We start from the raw sequence: 27,019 nt of genomic DNA, 5'->3' as shown, positions 1-27,019 counted from the left end.
TATGGTCACGTTTCTTGTAAATCTCACGAGAACACAGACATGTCGAAATTCTTTGGATTATACGGCGAAATTTAACATTGAATATATCTGCATTTTTGTATATATATTATTCATTTTTATCTTAGATAGCTTGGAATACATTCTAAAAAGACATCGAATCCAAAAAAAAAGAAGATTTTATGAAAAATTAGTTAATTCAGAGGCATCTGTCAGACCAACCCTAAAATGTAAAAAAATATCCATTTTTGTTAAGATTGTCAGTGCCAATGACTTATTAAAACTCTCATGATTTGTTTTTTCATCAATTCCATATACCTTGAAAAGATTGCGACACACATCGAAGCTCAATGACGGATAATAAATGTTTGACGACTTCTCTAAAATCTGCATTATTTAGCGGTATTCCGGATCTGTATCGTGTTTATCCCAGACGCTCAAAATTTATATAAATCGAGTATCTATTAAAAGTATGCACAGGTAATAGCATTTGAGTTGCCAAAACTCAAGTCGTGTTTTAACATATTACTAAATAATTATTCGTATATATGTTAACGAAAGACCATTTTACGCTTTACTAACGATATTGGCAGGTGATATGTAAGCAGCAGACTGCATTTTGTAGAATAGTATATTCTTACAATAGATATTATCATAATTACTCATCATGGATGAGTGTCCAAGTCCTGTTAAATGTGGGCCACCTCCATTGAAACGCGGTCGCATGTCCATAAATTGGCAACGCTGTATAATATGTCAAAATATTACACAAGAGACTCTCAGTATGACAACTGATAGAGGTTTTACAACCTTAATGAATGCTGTAAGGCAAAGACAAGATGGTGTGTTTAGGTTGTTTTTGAGTGAGGTTGATACATTAGATGACATTATTATGAACAACATGAAATATCACAAAACTTGTTACAGGACATATACAAGCAAACACAACATACCGTCTCCATCAAGTTGTATGTCCAGCAACAGCAGTCTCAAGCAGAAACTACAAGTTCATGTGCATCTCCAAATATCCTTACTAGATCTAGGCTATCACTAGATTTTTTGTGTTGCATCTTTTGTAAAAACAAGACTTTTAAAAAGGATCGAAAACTTCATCGTGTTTCTTCGTCTATGAGGGTTCAAAGCCTTTTTGAAACAGCAACTAAACATGCTGACAATGAAATGCTCTTTCAAATTGCAGATAAAGATTTCACATCAAATGCTTTATATCACTCTGGTTGCATAACAAAATACCTTTTGCGAGAAAAAGAAATTAAAGCAGAAACCGATGAAAATAATACTGGTACCATGTACGATAAAGCATTTACCTCATTTGTTGAGTCTATAAGCGAGGAATTGTTCGTTCACAAAATGGTGTTCTCCTTGTCTTATCTCCTTTCTAAATATAAATCATTTCTGCCAGAAGACGTATCATCTAAATACACTTCTTATAGACTTCAACTCAGATTAAAAAATGATAATCACTTTCGAGAACATATTGTGGTTGATGTAAATCACGGTCAAGGGGAGTCTAACTTCGTATATAGTAGTTCTCTCACATTGCGCGAGGCAGTTAGAACTGCTATTCGTTTCAAGGCCGAAACAAAGTTTACTAAACTGCAGATGTCTGCATGCACTTCAAAAAACGACCAAACCGACGAAAATCAAATATTATATTCAGCTGCTTCAATTCTCAGACGTGAGATTAAAAATGCCGTTGTCCCTATGGATACTTATCCTTCAGTTGATGAAATGTCTTTATCTAAATCTCTAGAGACCGTGCCTTCTGTTTTGACTGGTTTTATAAATTGGCTTATCGATGACTCCCATAGCCAAGTAGTTATTAAAAACCATTTATCTGACATTCCATTTGAATGCATAGTTTCATTGCACCAAAAAGCTTTATCACCTCTTTACATTGGCCTTGCATTACAGTTACATCATATGCATGGGTCCAAAGCTTTAATCGAGACATTACATTCGCATGGATTTTGTGCATCATATCATGAGGTACGGCGATACCTAACAAGCCTTGCGTGCTCTGAATTATCTCAAGTTCAAAACAATACATACATTCCCAGTGGAGTTCGCCAATATAACGGCACAGTCTCAGTCATACATGTCGACGTCAATGCAGAAACAATTGATGGAAAGGATACTTTCCATTCAATGGCAAGAGCGGTATTTCAGGTATGTGAGGAGATAAATGGTGAAACTGAGCATCTGGAACACCAAAAAGTCGCCCGAGGTCGCATAAAAACCCTGCCAATAGACGAGAAAGTATTTTCCCTTACCACATGTGCTCCTTTTACAAAGCCAAAGCAAAGAGCTGAACCTAGCCGCAAGAATGACGTTTATTCAAAGCTTTCTGCGTGTGTACTTCCCTATGCTGAAACCTGTGATCTTATCTGGGTGCTCCTTAGAAATTTATCAAGGACTATTGTTGAACTTCCATACAAACAACCTTCGTTTGAAGGACAACAAATTCCATTCTGGACTGGATTCAACAAGCAGATCTCGAATATTAGTACCACTTATCATGTTGTTAGCTATCCGCCAATCATTGACGCAAAACCTTCCGACATGGGCACTGTGTATACAACAATGAAGAGGTGTGCTGATATGTGCCAGAAGGCTGGTCAACCATTTTCTATTCAAACTTTTGATTTACAATTGTACGCAGTGGCACAACAGGTAAAATGGGATAGACCTTCTGAGTTTTACATTTTACGTCTTGGTGGCTTTCATACCCTATCGTGTTTTATTTCATCAATAGGTAAGATATGGGGAGATGGTGGTCTCCGCGACCTGCTAGTTGATTCCGGTGTGTACGCAGCTGCAACAGTAGACCAAATGCTTTCAGGAAAACAGTTCAACCGTGCAGTTAGAGGACTCACACTCCTTTATGAGACATTGAAGACACTTTGGATCTGTTCGTTATTTGTTTGGATCAGACAACAAAAATGTTTAGAAATTCCTGAAAGCCTTTTTGTAGGCCTCACAGAGTGTCATGAAAGTTTTACGAGTAATGGCTGTACATTTGACATGCTTCAAAGTCTAGAAAAAGCTCTGAATGACGACCTTGGGTCAAAAATGAACGAGTTTCGAAAATGGGGTGGTCAGGTTTCTCCTACATTTCGTTATTGGGATATGCTACTACAAGCTTTAGAAATTATGCTGATAAATATCCGAGCTGAAAGAAATTGCCTTTGGTCTCTTCATTTGCATTCTGTTTTCTCAATGGTTCCTTACTTCTTTGTAGCCAACAAAAACATTTATTCCAGATGGACTCCTGTCTACCTTTTAGATATGCTAAACCTACCAACTGAGGCAGAAGGTCTTTTTCCGATGGGTTTCTTCTCTGTTCGTCAAAAAGTTGGATCGTTCAATGGCGTTTGGAGCGACATGGCAACAGAAAAAACAGTGATAAAAGATTCAAAAGGAGACGGTGGTATTGTTGGTTTAACAAGGAAGAAGGCTTCATTGATAAGATGGAATCTTACAAGGCATGTGCTAAGTCAGATAACATCGGCAATGAGAGCACGTGCGGGTCTTTCCCGGGTTGATGACCAATGTCACGATGAAGCAAAACCAGCTGCAATGAAAAGGGATGAAAAACATGTACAAGATCTAATTGTTTATATAACAGAAAATATGACAAATCCATTTGACGTTGATAATCACCCCCGTCAGCTTATTAACATTTCAACTGGTCTCCATGCAAGTCACGATATTGAAGATTCACTGTTAAAATCAGTTGAAACTGGAAGAACTAAAATGAACAGATAAGGCAGGTAGCTTTTACCATCCTATCGAAAGATCAGGACTGAAGACATTTGAAGATATGAATCCCAAAGTACAACTTAAATGCAAATCTGGGCAAGTTGTAAAAGGTCATTTGAATCCCGAGCTTGTGTTTAGACGTGCACTATCTCTTACTAAATGTAGAGATGACGTATCTGTGGAAACTGTTTTGTCCTATCCAATTTGTCCCATTCCCACTGCATTATTTCATGACGATGGAACTATGAGAAAGACAAATAAGTCTGATCTTGCCCATGAATTGGAAAATTTAGTAGGATCAGAACCTAACATTCCTGCATTCGACCACAGTGCTACCGTACTAATAAGAGATGGCATGAGCTTAGTTCAGTCATTTGATGTGAAAAGGATGTCCACATTTGGAGACTTGGCCAAATCTTATATTATGCAGTTACAATCATGCTTCCGATTCACAGACAAGGTTGTTGATGTCTTCGATCGCTATGACACTGAGCATTCTATAAAATCATCAGAGCGTCATAGACGATCGGCAACAACATCTACGCAAAAAGTTTATCATATCGCTGAAGGCCGAACTGTTCCAGACTGGAAACAATTTCTATCAAGCAACAAAAACAAGCAAGCATTGATTACTTTCCTTGGTGATTATCTGAGCAGCAATTTGTCTGATATATTCCAGGGTGAAAATAAATGTTTAGTTCTTGCCGGTGCATTTTTCAATCCAGAAATAGTGCGACAACTCTCTAATGAGCATGTAATCGATCTCCCAGACCTTTTCTGTTCGCACGAAGATGCAGACACAAGAATCTTGCTTCATGTTATACACTCTGATAAAATCTTTCAACAGTTGAACATAAGGGGACGAATCATAGTCAAGTGTTCCGATACAGATGTTCTTGTGCTCTGTGTTCATTATGTCAAGGTTCTTGTGTCGACTGAACAAATGTGGTTTTTGACGGGGTCAACTAATTCTCTTAGGGACTGTAGAAGGTACATACCAATCCACGAGTTAAGTAAATCTCTTTCACCTTTACTAGCTAATATTCTCCCTGCAGTTCATGCTTTAACTGGTTGTGATACCACTTCCGCTATATTTGGGTTTGGCAAAAAAAACGTCTTCAAATTGATAAGAAAATCTCCGAGTAAGTTAACAAACCTTCAAACTTCAAACTTTGACAATATCGATTTTTCAACATTGTTGTCAGCAGACAGAGAACTTATTTCAAGCTTGTATGACCCAAAAGACAAATTCGCTTCATCACATGTTGACTTAAACAAGTTACGTGTTAAACTTGCAACATGCAAAGACACAAGTTTGTTGCGTTTCCCACCAAGCGAACCTGCATTCAAAGAACATGTTTTGCGATCATGTCTTCAAACGAAAATTTGGATGTCCTCACATCTCGATCATCCAAATCCTTTGTCTCCTTATGAATACGGATGGAAAAAGAGTTCACATGGCCCGGATCCAGTCTACTTTTTAGGCATGTTGACGTCCGATTTCCTGCAAGATTTAATATGTTCTTGCAAGGGAAAATATATATGTAGCAAGTCATGTATTTGCCGACAGCAGCAGATGTCTTGCACTGAGCTTTGTCCATGTCAGGGTAGTGATACCTGCCAAAATATAATTTTTTTTAAAGAGGACCTCGACCTCGAAGATCAAATACATGACGATGATGAAGATGCAAACGATACCATTGACTAACGAAAGAGCATTTGAGCAAAGGGGCAACATACAGTTTGTTTTGCCTCACTGTTATTCAATGTAAATATGTTTATTTTTATTAATTTTGTGTTTTTGTAATTGCTCTACCAGCAAAAATAATTGGTTGTATACTTTAGTTGCGTATGCGATGATAGTGGTAGTTACAAATTAAAATTAAAAAAAGAAAAAAAAAAATACTAAAAAAAAAAGAAAAAACAACCTTGCTAGTGATCTTCGACCTTGACGTGGTTGGCAAGCTTAAGACAATTAAATCATAATGTATTTATAACTTTCGAACTAACATGAGACCAAAATAACATATATTTTTAACTGTGCTGTAAACATGGTAAATATGCGCTTTGAAGCAGTTTTACGGTATGTTTTCATATAGTTTTATCAATGTTTTGTCGGTATAAAAAACATGCTAGGCACAACATTAGAACTTATAAAACAAGTTATATATGTTATTAATATAAAACCAATAGAATTTGTGTGTTTTCGATGCAAATTAAATATTACCGAGCGTTTTGCGTCAAGACCCGTAAAAACTATGATTTTCACAAAAATACGAGATTTTTTCATTTTAAACACTTTTTTGTAGAAAAAAATTTCAGAAACAATAACTAGATAGACTATAGTTTATCAAATGATATATTTCAAATCATATTGCAGATGAATTTGTTTTTAAACTGCATTTTTCGAACAATATCGTCAAATTATGACCTTTATTTTTTTCCCTTTTTTGCCGTTTTTAGAAAAATGTGACCATTTCCCAATTTGACGACCAGGCAATTCTGAATGTACGATAAAAGACCTTTCAAATGATATATCATATAGCCGTGTGTAAGGTAGGTGCATTAAAAACCTCCGAATCCTTGAATTGGCGCTCGCCTAATAAAACTGCCCGATGTTATAAACGTGAATTCAGTGGTTATCGATGTTTTTCGATGGTTGCTGCCTGTCACAATTTCTGACACCTTCGAGAGCGGATCGATTGTTTATTCAAGTTTGTTTAAATCCAATGTAGTTTATAATCCAAAACATTTCTTAATTTTAGTAAAGATTATTAAGAGCCTATGAGGAATGTATTCCAACTACGGCTGTACATATGTACATCGTGGTGAACACAACTGTTGATCAATCAATGATAAATACTCTAGCTAACACAACTGTTGATCAATCAATGATAAATACTCTAGCTAACACAACTGTTGATCAATCAATGATAAATACTCTAGCTAAGTCTAGTTTGGATACGTTATTTTGTATTAGCTGTTATTGTGAATGTACTAACTTTCAATAACTGAGATTGGTACTTTGTGTCTTAATTTTTCTTTGCGTGGATCTGATGAGTAAAACCTTTATAGTTTGTTCCTATGTTGTGCTGTTTCATAACTGTCTCAGGTTAGGGCTGAGGTTTGGTGCCCGCAAACATGTTTAACTCTGCCACATTTAGTATGTAACTGTCCGGAGCCTGTAACGCTTTGGTTGCCGATTTCTTGGCTGTATATTATATAAAATTTGTTTTTCGTTTACCGTATCTTATATAAATCAGTCCGTTAGTTATCTATGTTTGGGTTATTTTATATCTACAACATTTGGTCTCTAATGCAAAGTGGTATCATTAGTTGTCAGGCATCTTCTTTTAGTTTTATCATAAACTAAACAATTAATTATAGTCACCAAAAAGTCCATGTTCTGTCGGTGTATTTTAACTTGTTTCGCTCTTTGTCAGCTTAAATATTGTAATTATTGCTAAATATTTTTTGGCTATAGCCATTTCAACCTAAACAACGGAATACACTTTGTACTTTGACCCTTTTTCTCTCCGTTAGTAGTCGATTCACTGAGGCAGTCGCGTCATAGAGACTACCTAATTTTAGAGAATTTATCAACAACAACAACAAAACTGGGTTTGGATGAACCTTCTCTTTAAAAAAGCTCAAAGAAAAATATATCAAACTTCAAACTTGTTGTGATGTTATATCCCCGATTGTATCGGATGAGAATCGAAATCAAAATCAAACATTAGACCAAATTTGACACCCATCGTACCCTATCTCTTTTAGAGAAAAAATAATTCCATACCATCCTTTTGGAAATTGAAGACAACAACAACTTTTAAGTATAGGATTGCTTAATGTATTCATGACGTGATTTAGGGGACCATTACCAACAATAGTATAATAGACAATATGATATTCGTACTTATCTTATGTACAGTGTAACCTTATCTCGTTTCCTTCTTTGATAATTTGAATAAGCCAGTCATAAAAATTGGCAAGCTAGATTTGTATCATATTTCAATCGTCATAAATCGTTCATTATTACATAAAGATCCGTTTACTATATAGAACTGAATAATCAAAAACGAGATTTACAAACGTGATCAATTAATTTCACTTTTTCTAATATACATAGATGATTTGGAAGGAAAAATTAACTCCGCATATACATTCGACTCCGTTAAATAAACATTCATAAACAGACACTAAAAAAAAGAAAATTAAAAGTGCTCTTTTTTGTTCATCAGATAAAAGATATTTGAAAAAAATTCAGTTGAAATCTAATTCCATATTTCCTTATGATAAAAAGGCGGATTTCTAGCTTTTGATCTATATCCAGCATCAGTACCTTTAACTCTGGAAACTAACCGAAAAAATCGTTTCAAAGAGATATAACAACAATACATTTTAATTCTCACGGTCCGTAAAACAAAATTGAACTAGTTATTAAAAGTGTCTATTTTTTACCATCTTGTCCATCATATTTGCTAATACTTTGTCTTTATGCCCTTTTGTGTTTCTTTGGTACATAATGACGGGGCTCTTCTTTTTAGAAGTATAGACAAGCGGCTAGAAGGACTATGTAAACTTCTAATTTACATTCTGCAGAGGATATGCCTAACACAGCTATAAACTATATTATTTTCATTCTTTGAACGACAAAATTATTTTATATTACTACCTGTGTGACGATGTCAAACGCGCGACTCTTCGTCAGAGGTCCCTTTTTTTTTTAAACTGTTACAAAATTTTTAATTTTTCGTCTCAGAAAAACTAAAGGTTTTCTCATCCCAGGAATAGATTACCTCAGCCGTATTTGGCACAACTTTTTGGAATTTTTGGTCCTCAATGCTCTTCAACTTTGTACTTGTTTGGCTTTATAACTATTTTAATCTGAGCATCACTTCTGAGTTTTATGTAGACGAAACGCGTCTGGCGTATCAAATTATCATCCTACATGGTACCTTTGATAACTATTTATACCACTGGGTCGATGCCACTGCTGGTGGACGTTTCGTCGCCGAGGGTATCAACAGCTCAGTAGTCAGCACTTCGGTGTAGACATGAATATCAATTATATGGTCTTTTTTTTATATACATTCACTGTTACAAAATAACACAATGTTGACTGCTGTACCCCTAATTTTGACTTTTTTTACCCATTATGTCTGTTTGTTTTGTTCACGCTTTGTGTCAATATAATGGAATTTGATGCGACTGTCGTACAAGTGAGAGGTTTAGCGCTATAAAACCATACGATACAGTTTTGATGCTGTATTTACAAATTGATGAAAATTTCCATATAAGCTAATTTTTGCCTGCTTATATCAAATATGTAATAACAAATATACCTTCATGTGCTACTTTTTTAGTTAAATGAGGTCGAAATTTTGTATATTTGCTCAAAATTCGGATTTGTGGCCGTATTTTCTCTTTCGAAAGAAAGCCATAACTTTTTTGTTTTAAAAGATAAACACAAATTGTTTTTTGTTAGATAATTTTTAATTTTTGTATTTTATAAGTATCCTAAAAAAATATGCATTTTTTATTCAGAAATAACTCATATTTATCCAATGGTCATGAATTAAGAAAAAACATATTTTTTTGCTGTATATTTATCAAAATTAAAAAAATTCCTCTATTTACAGTTTTATAAAATTTGGTCCACATAATCTCCCTGCAAAATGAAACAAAATGTCGTTTTAAAAAATAGGGGTCCATGCACTCGTTTTCAAATTAAATCAGTTTGAATGATAAAAAATAGTCGAAAAATGCATCTTTTCCCGATATGTCATAGTTTGACGTCGCGAAAATAACATTTTACGTTAGCAACGTCATAACCTCCCCTGTAACTGTATCGTATGCCTTTATGTTCTTTTGGTTTTACCATTTGATTAGAGACTTTCCGTTTTGAATTTTCCTCGGAGTTCACTATTTTTGTGATTTTACTTTTTAAGCAAAAATTGTTAAGTTTATAACATAAAACTTAAGTAATGTAAAGGTACTAATGAAGTAATATTTTAAAATTTTACTTCATATGCTTAGCTTATTTGAGAACAGCATATTAAATCTTTACAAGAAACACAAAAAGTCATGATACCAAACAGGAAACCCGCAGTAGTACATGAGTCCACTTAAATTCAGTCATGACACTATTCTTTATTGTCCTCGTTCCATGTAACTGACTTTATTCTAAATGGTATAGTATTTCAAAAATCATTCACATTTACCTAATTGTCTAGTGAACTGTAATGACATAGCCGTCATATTAACCTTGGTATAAATCAAGTCTCATATATGTAGTCTAGTAAGAGTTATGAGTCGAGAGCCATATTAACCTTGTACATGTTTCATAGAAGTGATGCAATGTAAGTAGAAAATTTTAGTATTCAAATAAGTAAATCTAAAATAATCTATTTAGATAATTGAAAACAAATTAGATTAATGTTTTATGAAGGTTTTTTTTTTAATAATTTGATTTTTAAAGACCTGTTTCGAACAAGTCTTTTGATACTCAAAGTACTACTGTTCTATTAACTTTTTTCGGGTATCCCAAAATTCTAGCTCTGATTTAGTTTGATTCTTAGACCTTCGATTAAGTTAGCCGCTGCTTGTTTTCAATTCATTCTTTCATTATTTTATGTATCTAATTCATAATGTATAATTACTTTGAACTAAGATGTTGATTATAGAACACAAGCCCGTAAAATTTCTGTTCCACAAAAAAGCGCACAAATCTTAATTAAAAAAATGCAGTTTTTTTCTTCATTGACAATTTTCAAAAGCTTCAAAAGTCAAACCTAAAAGATACCCTGAATGTGTACAACCTTTTTATCGGAGGAAAATTTTATAATATACTGTAATTTTTAAGGGGGCATTAGCTGTCAAATTCATGTTTACCGATTTGATTCAAATTCTCATATTTGATTTATAACAAACCAAAGCATATTTCCAAATTATAAAAAAAATATAGAATAAATAATTTACGATGCAGATAATTGATAGTATGTATCAGAATTTCGTGTGTATTTTAGTCTAGTCGCCTCTAACTAACCATCGAGTTGACATTTGAAGATTGCCGACGGTTATATAACACAATATCAACATAAATATATATATAAATAGACAGATAGCGAACATGTGCAATTGGATTTTTCTAGGTCTGTTTGATTTCATATCACACGTTAAAGATATGCTAATCAACGTTTTTACTTGTATAAGAACAGATTTTGCGGATCGTATCCGTCAATTAAATTGACTGCTATTGTTTCAATTTCAAGGTCGACACTCTTTTCTTTTTTAATTACTGAACTCGCTTATTTATGCATATAACATCTCTAGTTAAAGGGTTGAGTTGGAGGTCACATGAATACAGAATAAATAAGGTCGAATAGCGATGATTCTTAGATTATTTTGACAATATTGAACCAAACTGACTGCTTAAATGAAATAATTATTTGACTATTTGACTTTCATTAATGATTTAACCCCCAAAAAATCTTATTTAATTATTTTATTATTTAGCTAATAAAGCATTTCCTTTATCACTGCATAAAAAGAGAACTTAAACTTGAAAAATACTTGAATTTGACATCAAATTAGGGGAAATGTTGAACCCATTTTGACAGTGCAAAATACAAGAGATATATTTCAGATTTCTGAGGAAATTCGTACAACTGTAACTCAAAATTCTGCTCGATACTCCATTTGAAAAAAACATTGCATTATTATCAGTGCAAATGTACTGAGTCCAATCTTTTTAAAAGAAATTTTGAAAGTCAAATTGTATAAAAGAATAAGTTTGTTATTTGATATCGTGTTATTTTACAATGATACGAAAAAAAATCTTAAAAAATGACAGAGTGAACTCCAGCTTTAAATTTCAATTCATAAAATTTAACACGTGAGGAGTTTTTGAATTCATTGCTTTATAAAAGTCGTGTTCTGATGAATTGTTGGAGCTATGAAGCATTCATAATTTGGATAAGTCAGGTTTCGCAGACTTATAAGTGCATTTTCTTTGCTTATTGACCAAGTTGTTCAAGATTGAAATATGATCATTATTTTATGCACTGCCTGTGAATAATGAAAACGTGTAGATACATATACTTATAAAGTCATAAATTGTGAGGCAGACCGAGTATGGAAACGTGGATATTGCATAGAGATGAAGTCTCATCAGGTGAGTTGACAAGTTAAACAAGTATTGCCTAATATATATATATATATATAATAATGTTTGTCACAATATTCTAAAATAGTTGAATTTTGGATGTAACGCGTCTTCTGATTGGCTGACGTCGTTCTGTTTATCATATCGTAGACACAATTTTGTCATGTAACCATGACCTCATCAACGTTTTTTCATGATTTACGCCAGTTGAAATTGAATTTAGAATTAAATTATAAGAAATAACTGTAATATTTGTCAGTCTATTTGAAATAACATAAAAAATGTGGTGCACACTGTTAAATAACTCGATACGCGCGTTATTCAGTGTGTACCACCTTTTTTTATGTTTTTCCTTCATAGACAGAACAAATATTACAGTCATTCCTTAAATAGTTTTTAAAAGTTAGAAGAAATCGCCTACATAATAATCGTAATTCGACAATCGACATCACGAACCACGTCAGACATTTGTGTCCACCAACACGGTCAAAATAATCGACGACGACGACGACATTAAAAATTAGATTTAGTTAGAATAAGGTGGGAAGAAAAATACAGTTTGTAGTATAAGAACATTCTAAAGTATTAGATTGTTTGCAGAGAATATGTAACATTATCAGATTACCATGTACTAATAATTTGACTTTTATATAAAATGAAGAAATATTGAATATACAGAATCGTAAATAAAAGGGACACTAGCTAGCTACGAGATAAATAAAAAATCTGAAGTCTGTTAAATCATTTATGAAAGTGAAATAGTGAAGTTATAATTCGCTTTTAGCAGTCAGTATTGTTTAAGTTTGTCAAATTAAGCTTAGAAATATTGATGATGAATTTTTTACTTGCAAATGAATAATTCGACCTCATTTAATCCGCATTTATGTGACTTTAATTTATACCATTAGCTAGATATGGATAAAAAATGAATTGCGCGTGTTCAGTTATTTAAAGGAATAGAATCTAAACATTGAAAGTAAAACAAAAGATTAATCACAAAAAGCATTATTATACAGGTAAAACGAAGAATAACATATATTTTTAATCATAATATGAAATTCAACAGAACTAAACAAATCCAATTACAAGAGTTCGCTTTCGCTTTCTATTCCTATATATATATTTATGTTTATATCCTGTATATGAACATCGGAGGTCTTCGGAGGTCAACTCGATACTTGATTAGATGGCATGAAGATTAAAATTTACACGAAATGAAGCTACATATTATATAGCCCATGCCCTGTAAATTATTTAATGAGACTTTTTATGATTTGGATAAATGTTTTACATGGTTATAAATCAAATATAAGTATTTGAGTCAAGTCGGTGAATATGTGTTTGACAGCTAGTGCTCCTTTAAACTTATTAAATGAGTTTTATATTCAAGTAAATCATTCGAGAAAACGAGTTGTATTAGTACTCACTAAGTCAGGAATATGACAGTTGTTATCCATTTGTTGATGTGTTTGGGCTTTTGATATTGTCATTTGATTAGAAACTTTCTTTTTTGAATTTTCCTAGTAAGTCAGTATTTTTGTGATTTTAGTTTTCATTGCATTTTTGTATTAATCTGCGTCATATAATTCAAATGCAAATGATTTCTGATTACCTATGAATTATTTCAGCCACTCCACAACAGCCACAATAGCTTCGGAAGTACAGAGGGTGACGGTCGTTTAACAGTAGCCAGCACAGTATCAGGATCCTTTTCTGTCAACTCAAACTACAGTCATGGAACAGATAGATTTTCATCTTTGTCCAGACTAAGTAGAGCCAGTATCAAACTTAGAACCACATCCAGCTTCCCCAGTATTCTAAGTTTGTACGAACCTATACAGGAAGGGGTAAGAATAGTTCACTTCTAATAATTATATCAATTAGAATAATATGAATACATTTTTAATTCCATTTTTTCGTAAACATTTGTGTTGTTTCTTGACTATTATGATAATTACTTTTGTCATGTTCATTATTTTTTACAGAAAGTTTATCAAGGTGATCGTCAAAAGCCACCATTTACTGATAGAGGACCTCAACGAAAGAAAGAAAAAGGAAAACCAAAGCGTTTTGCAAAATCGAAAGAGTGGGGAGAGCATTTGGATACACGATTCAAAACTGAGGTAATCTATAAATCATATGATTGAATTTTACCCAAGTCCGTTTATATCTCGTTCGCTCCTCTAAATAAAAAGATACGCAATGACAATGAACACTATTCACATTGGATGGATGTACAATTTGAACAAAGATTACTTCGGGGTATTTTTACTTTAACCAAATCACAAAACATAGAAATAAGAACAAACACCACACAGTGGACAGTTTTAATGTGTTGTGGCGCTAATATCAAGGGAACATGCCGTTAAATGATTTCATGTTGATGTAGATAGCCTCATATCGTAGATACCAGGATTAAGACGTTCGTTTCGTCTACTTAAGACTCGTCAGTGAATTTGCCTTTAAAAAGATCAAATAAAGTTCGAAGTTGGAAAGCACTGAGAAACCAAAAAATCCAAAATAGTTTGGCCAAATCTAGCTACGATAAAATATTCTTTGGGTAGAATCGAAAAAAAAGTTTTGCCAAAAATTAATTTACAAGTCTTATCAATGTTAATGCATTGTCAACACATAAATTCTGACTACTAGGTTTATGTTCGCCAATTTTATGAAGTAAAATATGACCAACTGATACATTCGTGTAACAATATCTGAACTCATCTAAATAAACTGGTCAACCTATACGTCACCGAAACATGATGTAAAGTATCGGTATGCTTAATGCTGTCTAGTAAAAATTGACATGAAAAATACTAAATGTTCTTTCCAAGACTTGAATTCCAGCCATTCTGTACCTCGGTAGGACTGATTGAAATCTGAATAGTTTAAACGTTTTTTTAGTATAATATGCACTGGCAATAGAGAACTAACCAAAGGGGTTATTATAGAGTAGTTATTGCTGTAATGTTGAAAATTGTAGCTTCAATTAAACGAATTTCTATTTTTACTTTAGCCAGTTAGATTATCAAAGCCTGTAAGTTTTTCGTTAGTCTTTTGATACAAGGTGTTGGCCTTTCAAATTACAACATATCATTTGGTTCATGTGATGTTGATTTTTTAGCGATACTCTTTTGCTTGCACGTTGTTTTAATTGGTATAGATATTGATTTTTTTTTTATTAAAACCGTACTAAATATTATCGTCATACATATATATATGCACAATCACGATTTTACAATCTTACGATATCCATATTTTAGCTAAGAACAAGGTCATGTTTTTCTCTGACTTTTAATGACGTCTGCACACTTAATCATTGAATGTTTGGTGTGTACTGATTGATATTTTAGTCTTAGATACATGACATTTTTCTTTTAATTGTTATTAGCTTTGAACTCTCAGGTCTTGTCGTTGTTTCGGTTAGTGTGATTTATAAATTTCCTGCCACGTCTTGTCTATGTTTTGTGAAAGGTTTTCTACTTTGTATCGATCTGATAGGTAAATCCCTCTTCACCTGATTTTTATAGTTTGTTGAAGTGTTCCACCAGTTTCCAACATTAGAGCAGGACTGGAACCTTCAAACATGTTTAACTCCGCCACATTCTGTATGTGTTTGTTTCAAGTCGGGAGCCTGTATTTTGTTGATTTATGTGCATCATATTTGTTTTTCGTATTTGTTTTGTTATAGATTATGCAGTTGTTTTTTTCATGTGTTTTGTTTCATATCTTTTTTTGTGTGTCGGGGCCTTTTATCGCCGACTATACGGTATGGGGTTTTTCATTGTTGAAAGCCGTACGGCTGCATATCAATAGTTATATCCACTTTGAACTAGCAGTCAAAAACTTTAAGTACTCTCAAATCTCAACAGTACAAACATCAAATGTGGTATGATACTAGAAGTAGTTGTCAATGAATGACATATACATTAACAACTATATGTCACCGTATGGCTTTTAACAATGAACATACAGCATAGCCAGCTATATAAGGCACCGAAATGAAAAATGTTAAACAATTCAAACGAGAAAATCAACGGCCTGATAGTATGTAAAAAAAACACGAAAGTAATACGAATATGATATTTAGCAACAAACAAAAATCACTGAATTACTTGCAAATAATGAAATGTGGCGAGATTAAACATGTTAGCAGGCAACCATTCCTCCCCTTATCTGGCACATTGGAGTAACTGTACAAGATATGAACAAACTATAAAAATCTGTTGAAGAAAAGAGCTTTACTCATTAGATCGATACAACGGATACAAACAGGTAACACAAACACAGATAGGACATGGGAGTATTTTTGCATCTCTACAACATGAAAGACACTACTGAGTACAGATCTGAGAGTACTCGCGTTACAGACAGCTGGTGCAAGGCCAATAACCACTAGTGAAAGATTTTATTAACAGTTTGAGAAAATCCCGACCTTGTGCAATGTCAAAATACAGGTATCGATTGATTGTCTTTTCTGTTTTGAGGAATGTATAAATACCCCATAACAAAACGTGCATATATTCACTGTATTTGAACTTTAAATTGGTGGATAGTTGTCTCATGTGATATCATACCACATCTCCTAATATTTGTATTTTACCATAATTTAAGATCATTTGTTTGTTTGTGGAAAAAATGAGAACCGTTAACACAATTGTTTTGTTATTTGTTTATGTTGATTACATTGATATATGTGCTTATATTTTAAATATAATTTTTGTGTTATAACATTCAAGTCGAGGCTTCGTAAAGTTTACGTATGGTTACAGTTCTGTTTTTTTTTATATACACCAATTTTATGCTATCACCAATCTACTCAATGATTGTAGTTAGATATGAGTTACATCTGATAAGTAGATATATATGTAAAGTTTTATTTCTTACATAACGCTTGTGTTATAAAGGATTTACTAATTCAATGTTGCTTGCTTACCGTACACTGGCTCATACATCATGCATATTCAGGACGACAACACATCCTCAATCAATAGAATAAGCATGTTCTACAAAGTAAGGAAACCCGGGATAAAGGATCGGAGATATTGACTGCCACTTGATAATAGGGTGAGGAATCCTGCCGATTAACAGGTCCCATACGGATATCACAAAGAGTTATTGCATTGTTTCTTTAACGCGAAATGAGCGACGCACTCATCCTACACGCTGTTCAAATTACAACATTTACGAATCGTTAATCTTTAGTAATTTATTAATTATAGTATACTAATTGTATTTTATGAACTGACCACCGTGATAGGATTGCGGTATATAAAGCGATAAGTTTTGATTTATTTTACTACATTAACTTTTATATAGAATCGGACAATACGAATAGAAGCAGTAGCGAGAGAACAAATGGACAAATACGATAAGTACATAAAAGAACTGAATACAAAAGTAGAAAAACAGAGAGATCAACAAAGAAAGCGCGATGAAGAGTTTGAAGAAAGACTAAAACAGTTAGAGGAAGAGGTTTGAAATATGTTTAGTTTTAAATAGAACTTACAAGTAACTTTCTGAACGCATGCTTGCTCCGTTTGATGAGATACAAAAAGTGACAAAAAAATAAGTGAATGAACAAAAAGCATATATCATTTGAATGACGAAAATAACAATAGAAATATAATCACTTAAAACCGTCATGAATTGAACAGACTTTCATCAGTATGCTTCCAAGAAAATGCCAGAATGCTCTGTGTGGTACATGTTGTTATTTAAATGAAATACCTAAAACATGCTGAGAGCATCTTAAGATTTGCACATGTGCAATTGTGGGTTAAAATTCAGTTCTTAAAATTACAAAACACAATATGTAACGCTCTTAATTTCATGAGGCTCTAAAAAAATGAACAAATTAAACATTAACCACCAAAAGGACTTCTTTTCACCTATTAGAAGTGCTCCCAACATTTCTTGGAATATCAGAGGTATATGATTATATATTACAAAACTTTAAGTTTATGAATCTTAATTGTTTACAAATATCACGATGCAAATATCAGTCGCAAAACATTGGAAATCACCATGAAAAAGGCAAAGAGACAAAATGATAAACCCAACTTTCTTTATAGTTTCTTTTCTATTTATTATCACTGCAGGGTATAAATGAGATAATTGTATTTTTCAATTATGTTTGTTTTTTCTTTTCTTATTACTTTGTTTCGAGAGAGGGGCCGTACTATATACTATTATAGAATACTCACAATATCATATGACATTGAAAACTATTGCAGTCAATCAGTCTATCACGACCACAAAATAAATGATTTTTTTTTAAAGTTATATAAGTTTCGAAATTGATTTGTAAGTTGTCAGTTCTTTTTCTGTTTTTTTTTCAGGGAAAGAAGAAACATAAAATTGTGAAAAGACCAAAAGAACAATTTGTTCACGATCGCGAATACGTTAGAAACCTGCCCAAGTCCAATCTATCTAAGGTAGGAAAATATTATCACATGTACTATAATGTTTCACTTGAATCTGAATTCAAAACAAAAAACAGAAGAAAGACAGAACGATCAATTTATTGTGTTTATTATTCACCTAAATATGCCCAGTTACAGTGTTCCTTTGGTTGATGTAGTCTAAGTTTGATTTTGTCAGTCTTTATGAACTGTTTTCTCTTTGACTTTACCTTAGAGTTCGGTTTTTTTGTTTATACTTTTTTTCAAAACAGTTAAAATATTTCCGTTTCCTTTGACGAATCAGAATAAACATTGTTTGTATCCAGCATGACAATTGACCATGATGTTAAGCAACTCGGCAAAATTCATAGAGTATTATGCATGCACGAGACATATTACTAGATATTAAAAGTCGATTTTCTGGTAGAGTTCGTGAATCTGGTCTTTATATGTAGAATTTTGAGAATTTTGAGAATGTATGATATGCGTCGTTTGGTCGTTTATCTTTTTTAGCTCACCTGGCCCAAAGGGCCAAGTGAGCTTTTCTCATCACTTGGCGTCCGGCGTCCGTCGTCCGTCGTCCGGCGTCCGTCGTCCGTCGTCCGGCGTCGTTTACTATTACAAAAATCTTCTCCTCTGAAACTACTTGGCCAAATTTAACCAAACTTCACCACAATCATCATTAGGGTATCTAGTTTAAAAAATGTGTTCGGTGACCCGGCCAACCAACCTAGATGGCCGCCATGGATAAAAATAGAACATAGGGGTAAAATGTAGATTTTGGCTCATATCTCTGAAACCAAAGCATTTAGAGCCAATCTAACAGGTGTCAAATTGTTTATCAGGTCAAGATCTATCTGCCCTGAAATTTTCAGATGAATCGGACAACCCGTTGTTGGGTTGCTGCCCCTAAATTGATAATTTTATGGAAATTTTACTGTTTTTGGTTATTATCTTGAATATTATTATAGATAGAGATAAACTGTAAACAGCAATAATGTTCAGCTAAGTAAGATTTACAAATTAGTCAACATGATCGAAATGGTCAGTTGACCCCTTTAGGAGTTATTGCTCTTTATAGTCAATTTTAACCATTTTTCTTAAATCTTAGTAATCTTTTACAAAAATCTTCTCCTCTGAAACTACTTGGCCAAATTAATACAAAATTGTCCACAATCATCATTGGGGTATTTAGTTTGAAAAATGTGTCCGATGACCCGGCCATTTAACCAAGATGGCCGCCACAGCTAAAAATAGAACATAGGGGTAAAATGCAGTTTTTGGCTTATAACTCAAAAACCAAAGCATTTAGAGCAAATCTGACAGGGGGGTAAAATTGTTTATTAGGTCACGATCTATCTGGTCTTACATTTTCAGATGAATCGGACAACCCATTGTAGGGTTGCTGCCCCTAAATTGGTAATTTTAAGGAAAGTTTGCTGTTTTTGGTTATTATCTTGAATACTATTATAGATAGAGATAACCTGTAAAAAGTAATAATGTTCAGCAAAGTAAGATTTACAAATAAGTCAACATAACTGAAATGGTCAATTGACCCCCTAAGGAGTTAATGTTCTTTATAGTCAATTTTTAACAATTTTCATTGGGCCAAGTTCATTATAGATAGAGATAATTGTAAGCAGCAAGAATGTTCAGTAAAGTAAGATATACAAACACATCACCATCACCAAAACACAATTTTTGTCATGAATTCATCTGTTTCTTTTGTTTAATATTCACATATACCAAGGTGAGCGACATAGGCTCTTTAGGGCCTCTAGTTTTACTTGTCATTTTTGATTTGCATTTCGTAACTACTGCATCATTTGCTAGAACACAAGAAATGACTGTAAAATAATTGTAGCATCATTTGTAAAATATATACTGCATTACAGGAGTCGTCCAAGATCAATTCAATATTACAAGTGTGTTGAATATTAGATTTTAAATTGATTGCGTATAGTTCTGATTATCTTAAATATGCGACTGTCTCGGAATACAACAAATGCTGCTCATTTTGTTTTTGTTCATCGATTTGCTTTTGATGAGTATTGTTTCATTGAGAAACGAAAGTTTTCACCTTCAAATTGAGATCAACTTTTGGCTAAAAAGGTGTTTAAACTAAAAAAAAACAACACAATTCTGATAGTAAACCATTTGTAACATCGAGTAACAAAATATATTCATGTATTTCGTATAGTAACATATGTATTAAACTTAATTCGTATTCTGTTATATTACATAGATGGTTCGATTATCAGATGATCTTCAGAAAAAGGGTATATTAAAAACGCCATTAGATGTGGACAAATTTTGGAGAGATTTCGGCAAAAAAAGTATTGATAATACAGACATATTTAAACGTGACCCTTTAACAGAAGGTAACTACTTTTTGTTGTTTTATTTTACAAACAGTCTTGTTTACATGTGCGTATTGTTATGCGTTTACCGTTCTACATTGGCTAGAGGTATAGGGGGAGGGTTGAGATCTCATAAACATGTTTAACTCCGCCGCATTTTTGCACCTGTCCCAAGTCAGGAGCCTCCGACCTTTGTTAGTCTTGTATGACTTTTAACTTTAGTTTCTTGTGTATAATTTGGAGTTTAGTATGGCGTTCATTATCACTGAACTAGTATATATTTATTTAGGGGCCAGCTTAAGGACGCCCCCGGGTGCGGCAATTTATCGCTGCATTGAAGACCTTTTGGCGACCTTCTGCTGTTGTCTGTTATATGGTCGGGTTGTTGTCTGTTATATGGCCGGGTTGTTGTCTCTTTGACACATTCCTCATTTCTGTTCTCAATTTTATTTTTAACTATATAAGAAGACAAATAGATTTTTTTTGTGAGTGGAAGCACGTCGATATGTGAATCTCAACTTAATGTGAATATATAATATTTAGTTATTCATAATCATATCCTTATATTAAAGCTTTTATTCTCTTTTACAGTACCAGATAGTCGACATTGGATCGGTAAAAAGACAACATTACAATCCCTAGATGATAAAGCAAAGAAAAGAAAGCTGAAGAAAATATATGGCAGTCAGGATTCCAATCCGTTACCCACAATCCCTTCACGGAAGTCGAGACAGAGGAAAGCAAAATCTTCGGAGGGTAGTCGAATGATTGACAATAGAGTGTCTACTTGTGCTTCATTTTAATATGTGCATTATTATAACATATTATAATAGGATTGCACTGAAATTTGTAACAAATATAATTACAACCATCATATTAGTTTCTCCTTAACATTATTAACGAGCGCACTTCACGTCTTATAGACATTTAGTTAATGCAACTCCTAATAATGTACCAAAATTATACAAATTTCAGTGTATTTGAAAAGTCTACATAAATATTTGCGAAAACATTAACCCTTTATAATGCACATTTGAAATGGAGTTCAGTAGATACGATAGGGCAAGAGTAAGTCAAAGAATTCTACAAACCTAACAAATGTAATATGTACTAATTACATACTGTTAAAACTAGCAATGAATTGTTTGACATCCTCTTACCTTCACTTACAATTTTACACCTAACCAACATATCTAACTAATTTCATTTAAAAACTCAATCTCTTTCTACAAATTATGAAAAATGTTTTATTTTGTTCAATCTTATACCATTTCTATTTTGTGGTTATAATATTCATTCGAAAAGGAAATCAGATGATAGTTGTATATAAATAAAGTGTTATATCAAAATCCCCACAGTTATACAAACATTCATCGGACTCGGACTCTTGAACTGAATTTTAATGTGCTTATTGTTATGCGTTTACTTTTCGACATTGGCTAGAGGAATAGGGGGAGGGTTGAGATCTCATAAACATGTTTAACCACGCCGCAATTTTGCGCCTGTCCCAAGCCAGGAGCCTCTGGCCTTTGTTAGTCTTGTATGATTTTTAATTTTAGTTTCTTGTGTATAATTCGGAGTTGAGTATGACGTCCATTATCACTGTACTATTATACATATTTTTTAAGGGGCCAGCTGAAGGACACCTACGGGTGCGGGAGTTTTTCGCTACATTGAAGACTTATTGGTGGCCTTTGGCTGTTGTGTTGTCGGCTCTATGGTCGGGTTGTTGTCGCTTTGACACAATCCCCATTTCCTTTCTCAATTTTATATTGTTATGTCATGTCCATATGATTTTAGTGAATACAAATAAAACTAAATACCAAATCGGAAACAAATATTGAAATTTCTTAAACTGTATTGGCGCCGTTGCTCGTGCTTTGTTGTACTGTTTTAATTTTGATTTTAATGATACATGCTCTGTACTTTTACAGTTTGCAATTTAAACAATGCATTCAAACTCCCTCAGACAACAGTTGACCGTAAACGATTTTGACTGTTTTTGGTTTTACGTACTTGCTTCTAAAATCTTTTGTCCCTGTCAAAGGTTTTTCAAGTACACATGTGGTGACCACTACAATCAGTATCATATGTGTAAATTTATAATCATGAATAAAAGGAAAAGTGCAGTATACGCCAATAAGACAACAATCTTGGAGAGGATATATACAGGATTTAGCCTGATATCTAATTTAATTCAGTTCTTTTTTTAATAATAAAATATAGTTAAAGAAGAAAAACGACCGCAACTAAAAACATGAATTTCCTAAAGAGTTTGATAACTCATATATTCATTATTAAAGTAATAGCATAAATTATATTTAAAGACTTCTTTCTTCTTACAGAGAATCCTGGTACAAAAGGATCTGACAAAAGTAAAAGTGCATTTGACCCTAGTCCTGGACCATCAGAAAAACATTCGGAACTTACAACGCCATCTGAAGTGTGACTACCGCCTTTCACTTAATCACCAATTGTGCATGAACATGTTTTATGTATATAGTTTACCCATGTATATTACTGAAGTTTTCATCATTACATTATTCACAACCTGCAATAATTTCCCTTTTATTCTTATCTATGTAGAGACTTATTGATCACATGAATGACTATATAAATAATGCAGTCATTCTTTCATGATATTTGCTATTAAATCAGATACCGATGACGGCTCTAGCTCGGTAAATGTCTATGTTACACCATGCTATAACGGTTTATGAAACATTAAAAGCTTTCAAGAATTTCGATGGGGTCTTGCAGGAATTCTATTTTATTTAAGGATAAAGTATGATACATGTAGGATATCCATTCACATGTAATGACATCATGGTGTAAGAATTGTACTTCGTAATCAAGTCAAGGTAAAGATCCGGATATAAGAAGGAAAAGTTCTTTTCCACAAATTTATTGAAGATTAACAAAGAATATATTTAACTAAAACAGATTCTTTATGTTATTTGTTTTCATCATCAAATATTTTCATACCATTCATTTAAGTTTGAATATTTTCCAATTTGAATTAATCACGAAGTATTTTTTTTCAGGTGAGGTTTCAATTGATGTTTCGATATTTCGTTATCCTCATTTATAAAAAAAAAAAAGCTTGTCAATTCAATAATTTTTGCATTTTGGGGTTTCAGTATGACGTGACACACGTAATTTCAAATAACCAGAAAATAAAGTTTTGCGATTCGACTGGCTTAATATTGAAGTACCCCTACATATGAATTCAACTTATTTTCCTTTCTGTTGAAAGACATACATTACCAAGACTTTACAGATCGCTTACCATGGCCAGTGATATTTCAAAATTAAACAAAATTGTGAAGGGCTAGAAGCTAGGTAAAATAAAGATTATATATATATATATACAACTCGTCTAAACATCAACCCAACAATTATTTTAAAAGGATTACGTTTTTTTCTTTGAATTTTTGAAATTTGACTGACCAAGGCCAATACACTAACACATATCCTCATTACTAACCTTAAATTTCATCGTTATTTAAAAGTGACTTTGTATGTTTCAGTCTGCCGGTAAAGTTATAGTATTTTGGTATATATATTAATGTTATTATATGAAACTCAGGGAACACACACTTTATTAGTGTATATTCATGGTTGAATGTTTAATTGTGTTTGCTTATCGAGAGGTAATGAGGAAATATAGATCGGAGAAAATGAAATATCTAACACAAAGCTACAGTAAAATACGACAACTTAAAACAATTGAATTAACTGGAATGACTATTTCATTGCAAATAACAATACATTGCTAAATGTTTGTAATTCTTACAAAATCTGAAGAATGCTTTCCAGTAAATTTTTATTTCAGTGAGACAAACTTACTTAGTATTCAAAAATCTCTAAAAAATATGAAAACAAAAAAAATCCTCTATGTTATTGTAAAATATTAAACAATGTGTCAGTTTTGTTTTTAAACTATTTTTTTCATATTATATATCATCATGCATGTACGTGCTATTTTAATATCTAAACTGTAATGTTTTAGGGTTAAGAAAATGTTTTCATTTAAACATGGACAATTTTATACAAATTTGTTTCTAGAATTTATTGAGTGTACAGGAAATTAGAATTGATAGATCGAAATCTAAATCCAAACAGAACAGAATGTAAAACATGTGAAAATGAAACTGATTAAAACATATAAAGATAAAACTGATATCAAGTGTATTTTTCATGTGCATGTCATGCAGTATTTTGTAATTTTTCAATCACTTTATTTGCTTTTATGTTATTCAAATTATTATATAAATATTGTATTAAAACATATTGCATTTGAATAAAAAATGTTTGAACGACGCTTACAAAACAGGTATAATTTCACAAGATATACAAGGTTTATAATTTTACACACCGTTACATCCACAAAAGACACGAATCAAACATTTGCCACGCCAAATAAAAAAAAATCAAAGAAACCATATTGCTCCTAATAAGACAAAGGCCATCTAAATGTGGATGTGGAAAAACGTTTATGTTTCGAATGATTCAATATTTTATTAGCAGTTAATCTAAAATGAAATAAATTTGTGCCACCGACCCAGTCGCTATAAAAACTCAACATTGATACCAGGCTAAAGATTCGGGACGGTTGACACATGTTTCGTCTACAAACGACTAATCAATGATCTCAACAGTTTCGTGCCTTATTCAATACGAAATAGTAAAACGATTGAAAACCAAAACGATAAAAAAGTATGTGCCAAATACGATTAATGCTATATATCTCTGGGGGAGATAAACCTTTTTTGATTAATGCAAATTAAGTCTTATAAACAGGTAATTCACGAAAAAGGAACGAATCAATCATAAATCATAGCTCATGTCAATACAAAATTGTTGGCTACTGGTTAATGAATTAATATAAGAAACGAAACGTTCACCAGCAGTCGCATTAACCCAATGGTTTAAAAGCTCATCAGAGATACCCGACTAAATTTGGTAAGCTATTTTTGTTTTTCGTCTATGAAACTAAATCAGTGACGATCGAATAAAAAAATCACAGTTCAAGTACCACGTTAAAGAGCATTGAAAACCCGTTCCAAAAATTGTTTAAAAAGCGCCTTAGGACATTGATGCATGTAGGTAAAAACGCCTGGGTGTTTTGAATATTTCAATATTTATTTCAACAGTTAATTTATCAAACATTCAATGATATTATCCATCAACATAGATGCACTGGCTACTTTGCAGTAGTCCCTTCTGCATCATATAAGTAGTATTAAAACCTCATCAGAGATACCAGGTTTATTGTTTGGTATGACAGACATCGCGTAAAGCATCCAATTAAAAATCACCAATGGCACTAACTGTTGAAATGTAAAATAAAATACAAAAGTGACCAGCATTGAAAATCAAAACAATTCAAAGCATGTGCTAATTACTTTTCACAGTATTATTGCTTTGGGATAGCATAAGACTTTACTGATTCGAATAGTTTAAACTTCGTTAAGCATTAAGCTAACGAAACGTACGTCTAGAAAATATTAAAGATAACACAGAAGTGCTAACTAATTGGTAGTACCTCAGGTACGAAACGTTCACTTGCAGAGGCATCAACCTAGTGACTGTAAACACTCGGAGATATCAGGTTTATAAAAAATAAATACCGAACTCCGAGATTAATTAAAAAAGAAGTACATAAACATGAGAAACTCAAGCATCTGACTACTTAGATCATCGGAAATAATGAAGAACTACTGACATATTCTTGTCTTGGTACAGGCATTTTCAGGCGAAAATGATTGGGTAAATCTGGTTTAAAGCTATATCTTCCACTTGATTGGGTAAATCTAGTTTAAAGCTATATCTTCCACTTGATTGGGTAAATCTGGTTTAAAGCTATATCTTCCACTTGATTGGGTAAATCTGGTTTAAAGCTATATCTTCCACTTGATTGGGTAAATCTGGTTTAAAGCTATATCTTCCACTTGATTGGGTAAATCTGGTTTAAAGCTATATCTTCCACTTGATTGGGTAAATCTGGTTTAAAGCTATATCTTCCACTTGATTGGGTAAATCTGGTTTAAAGCTATATCTTCCACTTGATTGGGTAAATCTGGTTTAAAGCTATATCTTCCACTTGATTGGGTAAATCTGGTTTAAAGCTATATCTTCCACTTGATTGGGTAAATCTGGTTTAAAGCTATATCTTCCACTTGATTGGGTAAATCTGGTTTAAAGCTATATCTTCCACTTGATTGGGTAAATCTGGTTTAAAGCTATATCTTCCACTTGATTGGGTAAATCTGGTTTAAAGCTATATCTTCCACTTGATTGGGTAAATCTGG

At 32.8% G+C, this 27,019-nt stretch overlaps 1 protein-coding gene across 3 annotated transcripts in view; it reads left to right on the top strand.

Annotated features, from left to right (window-relative positions):
• The window catches only part of LOC139513560 (DNA ligase 1-like), a 31,004-nt gene extending 5,966 nt beyond the window's left edge, over positions 1-25,038 (top strand). The window contains exons 1-9 of one of the 3 annotated variants that reach the window (XM_071302188.1): positions 11,771-11,953; positions 13,573-13,791; positions 13,930-14,067; positions 14,958-14,978; positions 17,261-17,416; positions 18,283-18,378; positions 20,591-20,726; positions 21,297-21,461; positions 23,051-25,038. In XM_071302188.1, the coding sequence (XP_071158289.1) occupies positions 11,939-11,953; positions 13,573-13,791; positions 13,930-14,067; positions 14,958-14,978; positions 17,261-17,416; positions 18,283-18,378; positions 20,591-20,726; positions 21,297-21,461; positions 23,051-23,154 (1,050 nt within the window). In that variant the 5' untranslated portion in view covers positions 11,771-11,938 and the 3' untranslated portion in view covers positions 23,155-25,038. Of the gene's footprint in view, positions 1-11,770; positions 11,954-13,572; positions 13,792-13,929; positions 14,068-14,957; positions 14,979-17,260; positions 17,417-18,282; positions 18,379-20,590; positions 20,727-21,296; positions 21,462-23,050 lie in introns of those variants that run through there. The other 2 variants (XM_071302187.1, XM_071302189.1) reach the window with 2 other exon arrangements.
• The last annotated feature ends 1,981 nt before the right edge of the window (positions 25,039-27,019 follow it).

This window comes from Mytilus edulis, chromosome 2 (genome assembly GCF_963676685.1).
Source record: "Mytilus edulis chromosome 2, xbMytEdul2.2, whole genome shotgun sequence".
In the NCBI taxonomy this organism is placed as follows: domain Eukaryota; kingdom Metazoa; phylum Mollusca; class Bivalvia; order Mytilida; family Mytilidae; genus Mytilus; species Mytilus edulis.
This window is presented reverse-complemented; position numbering and strand designations above follow the sequence as displayed.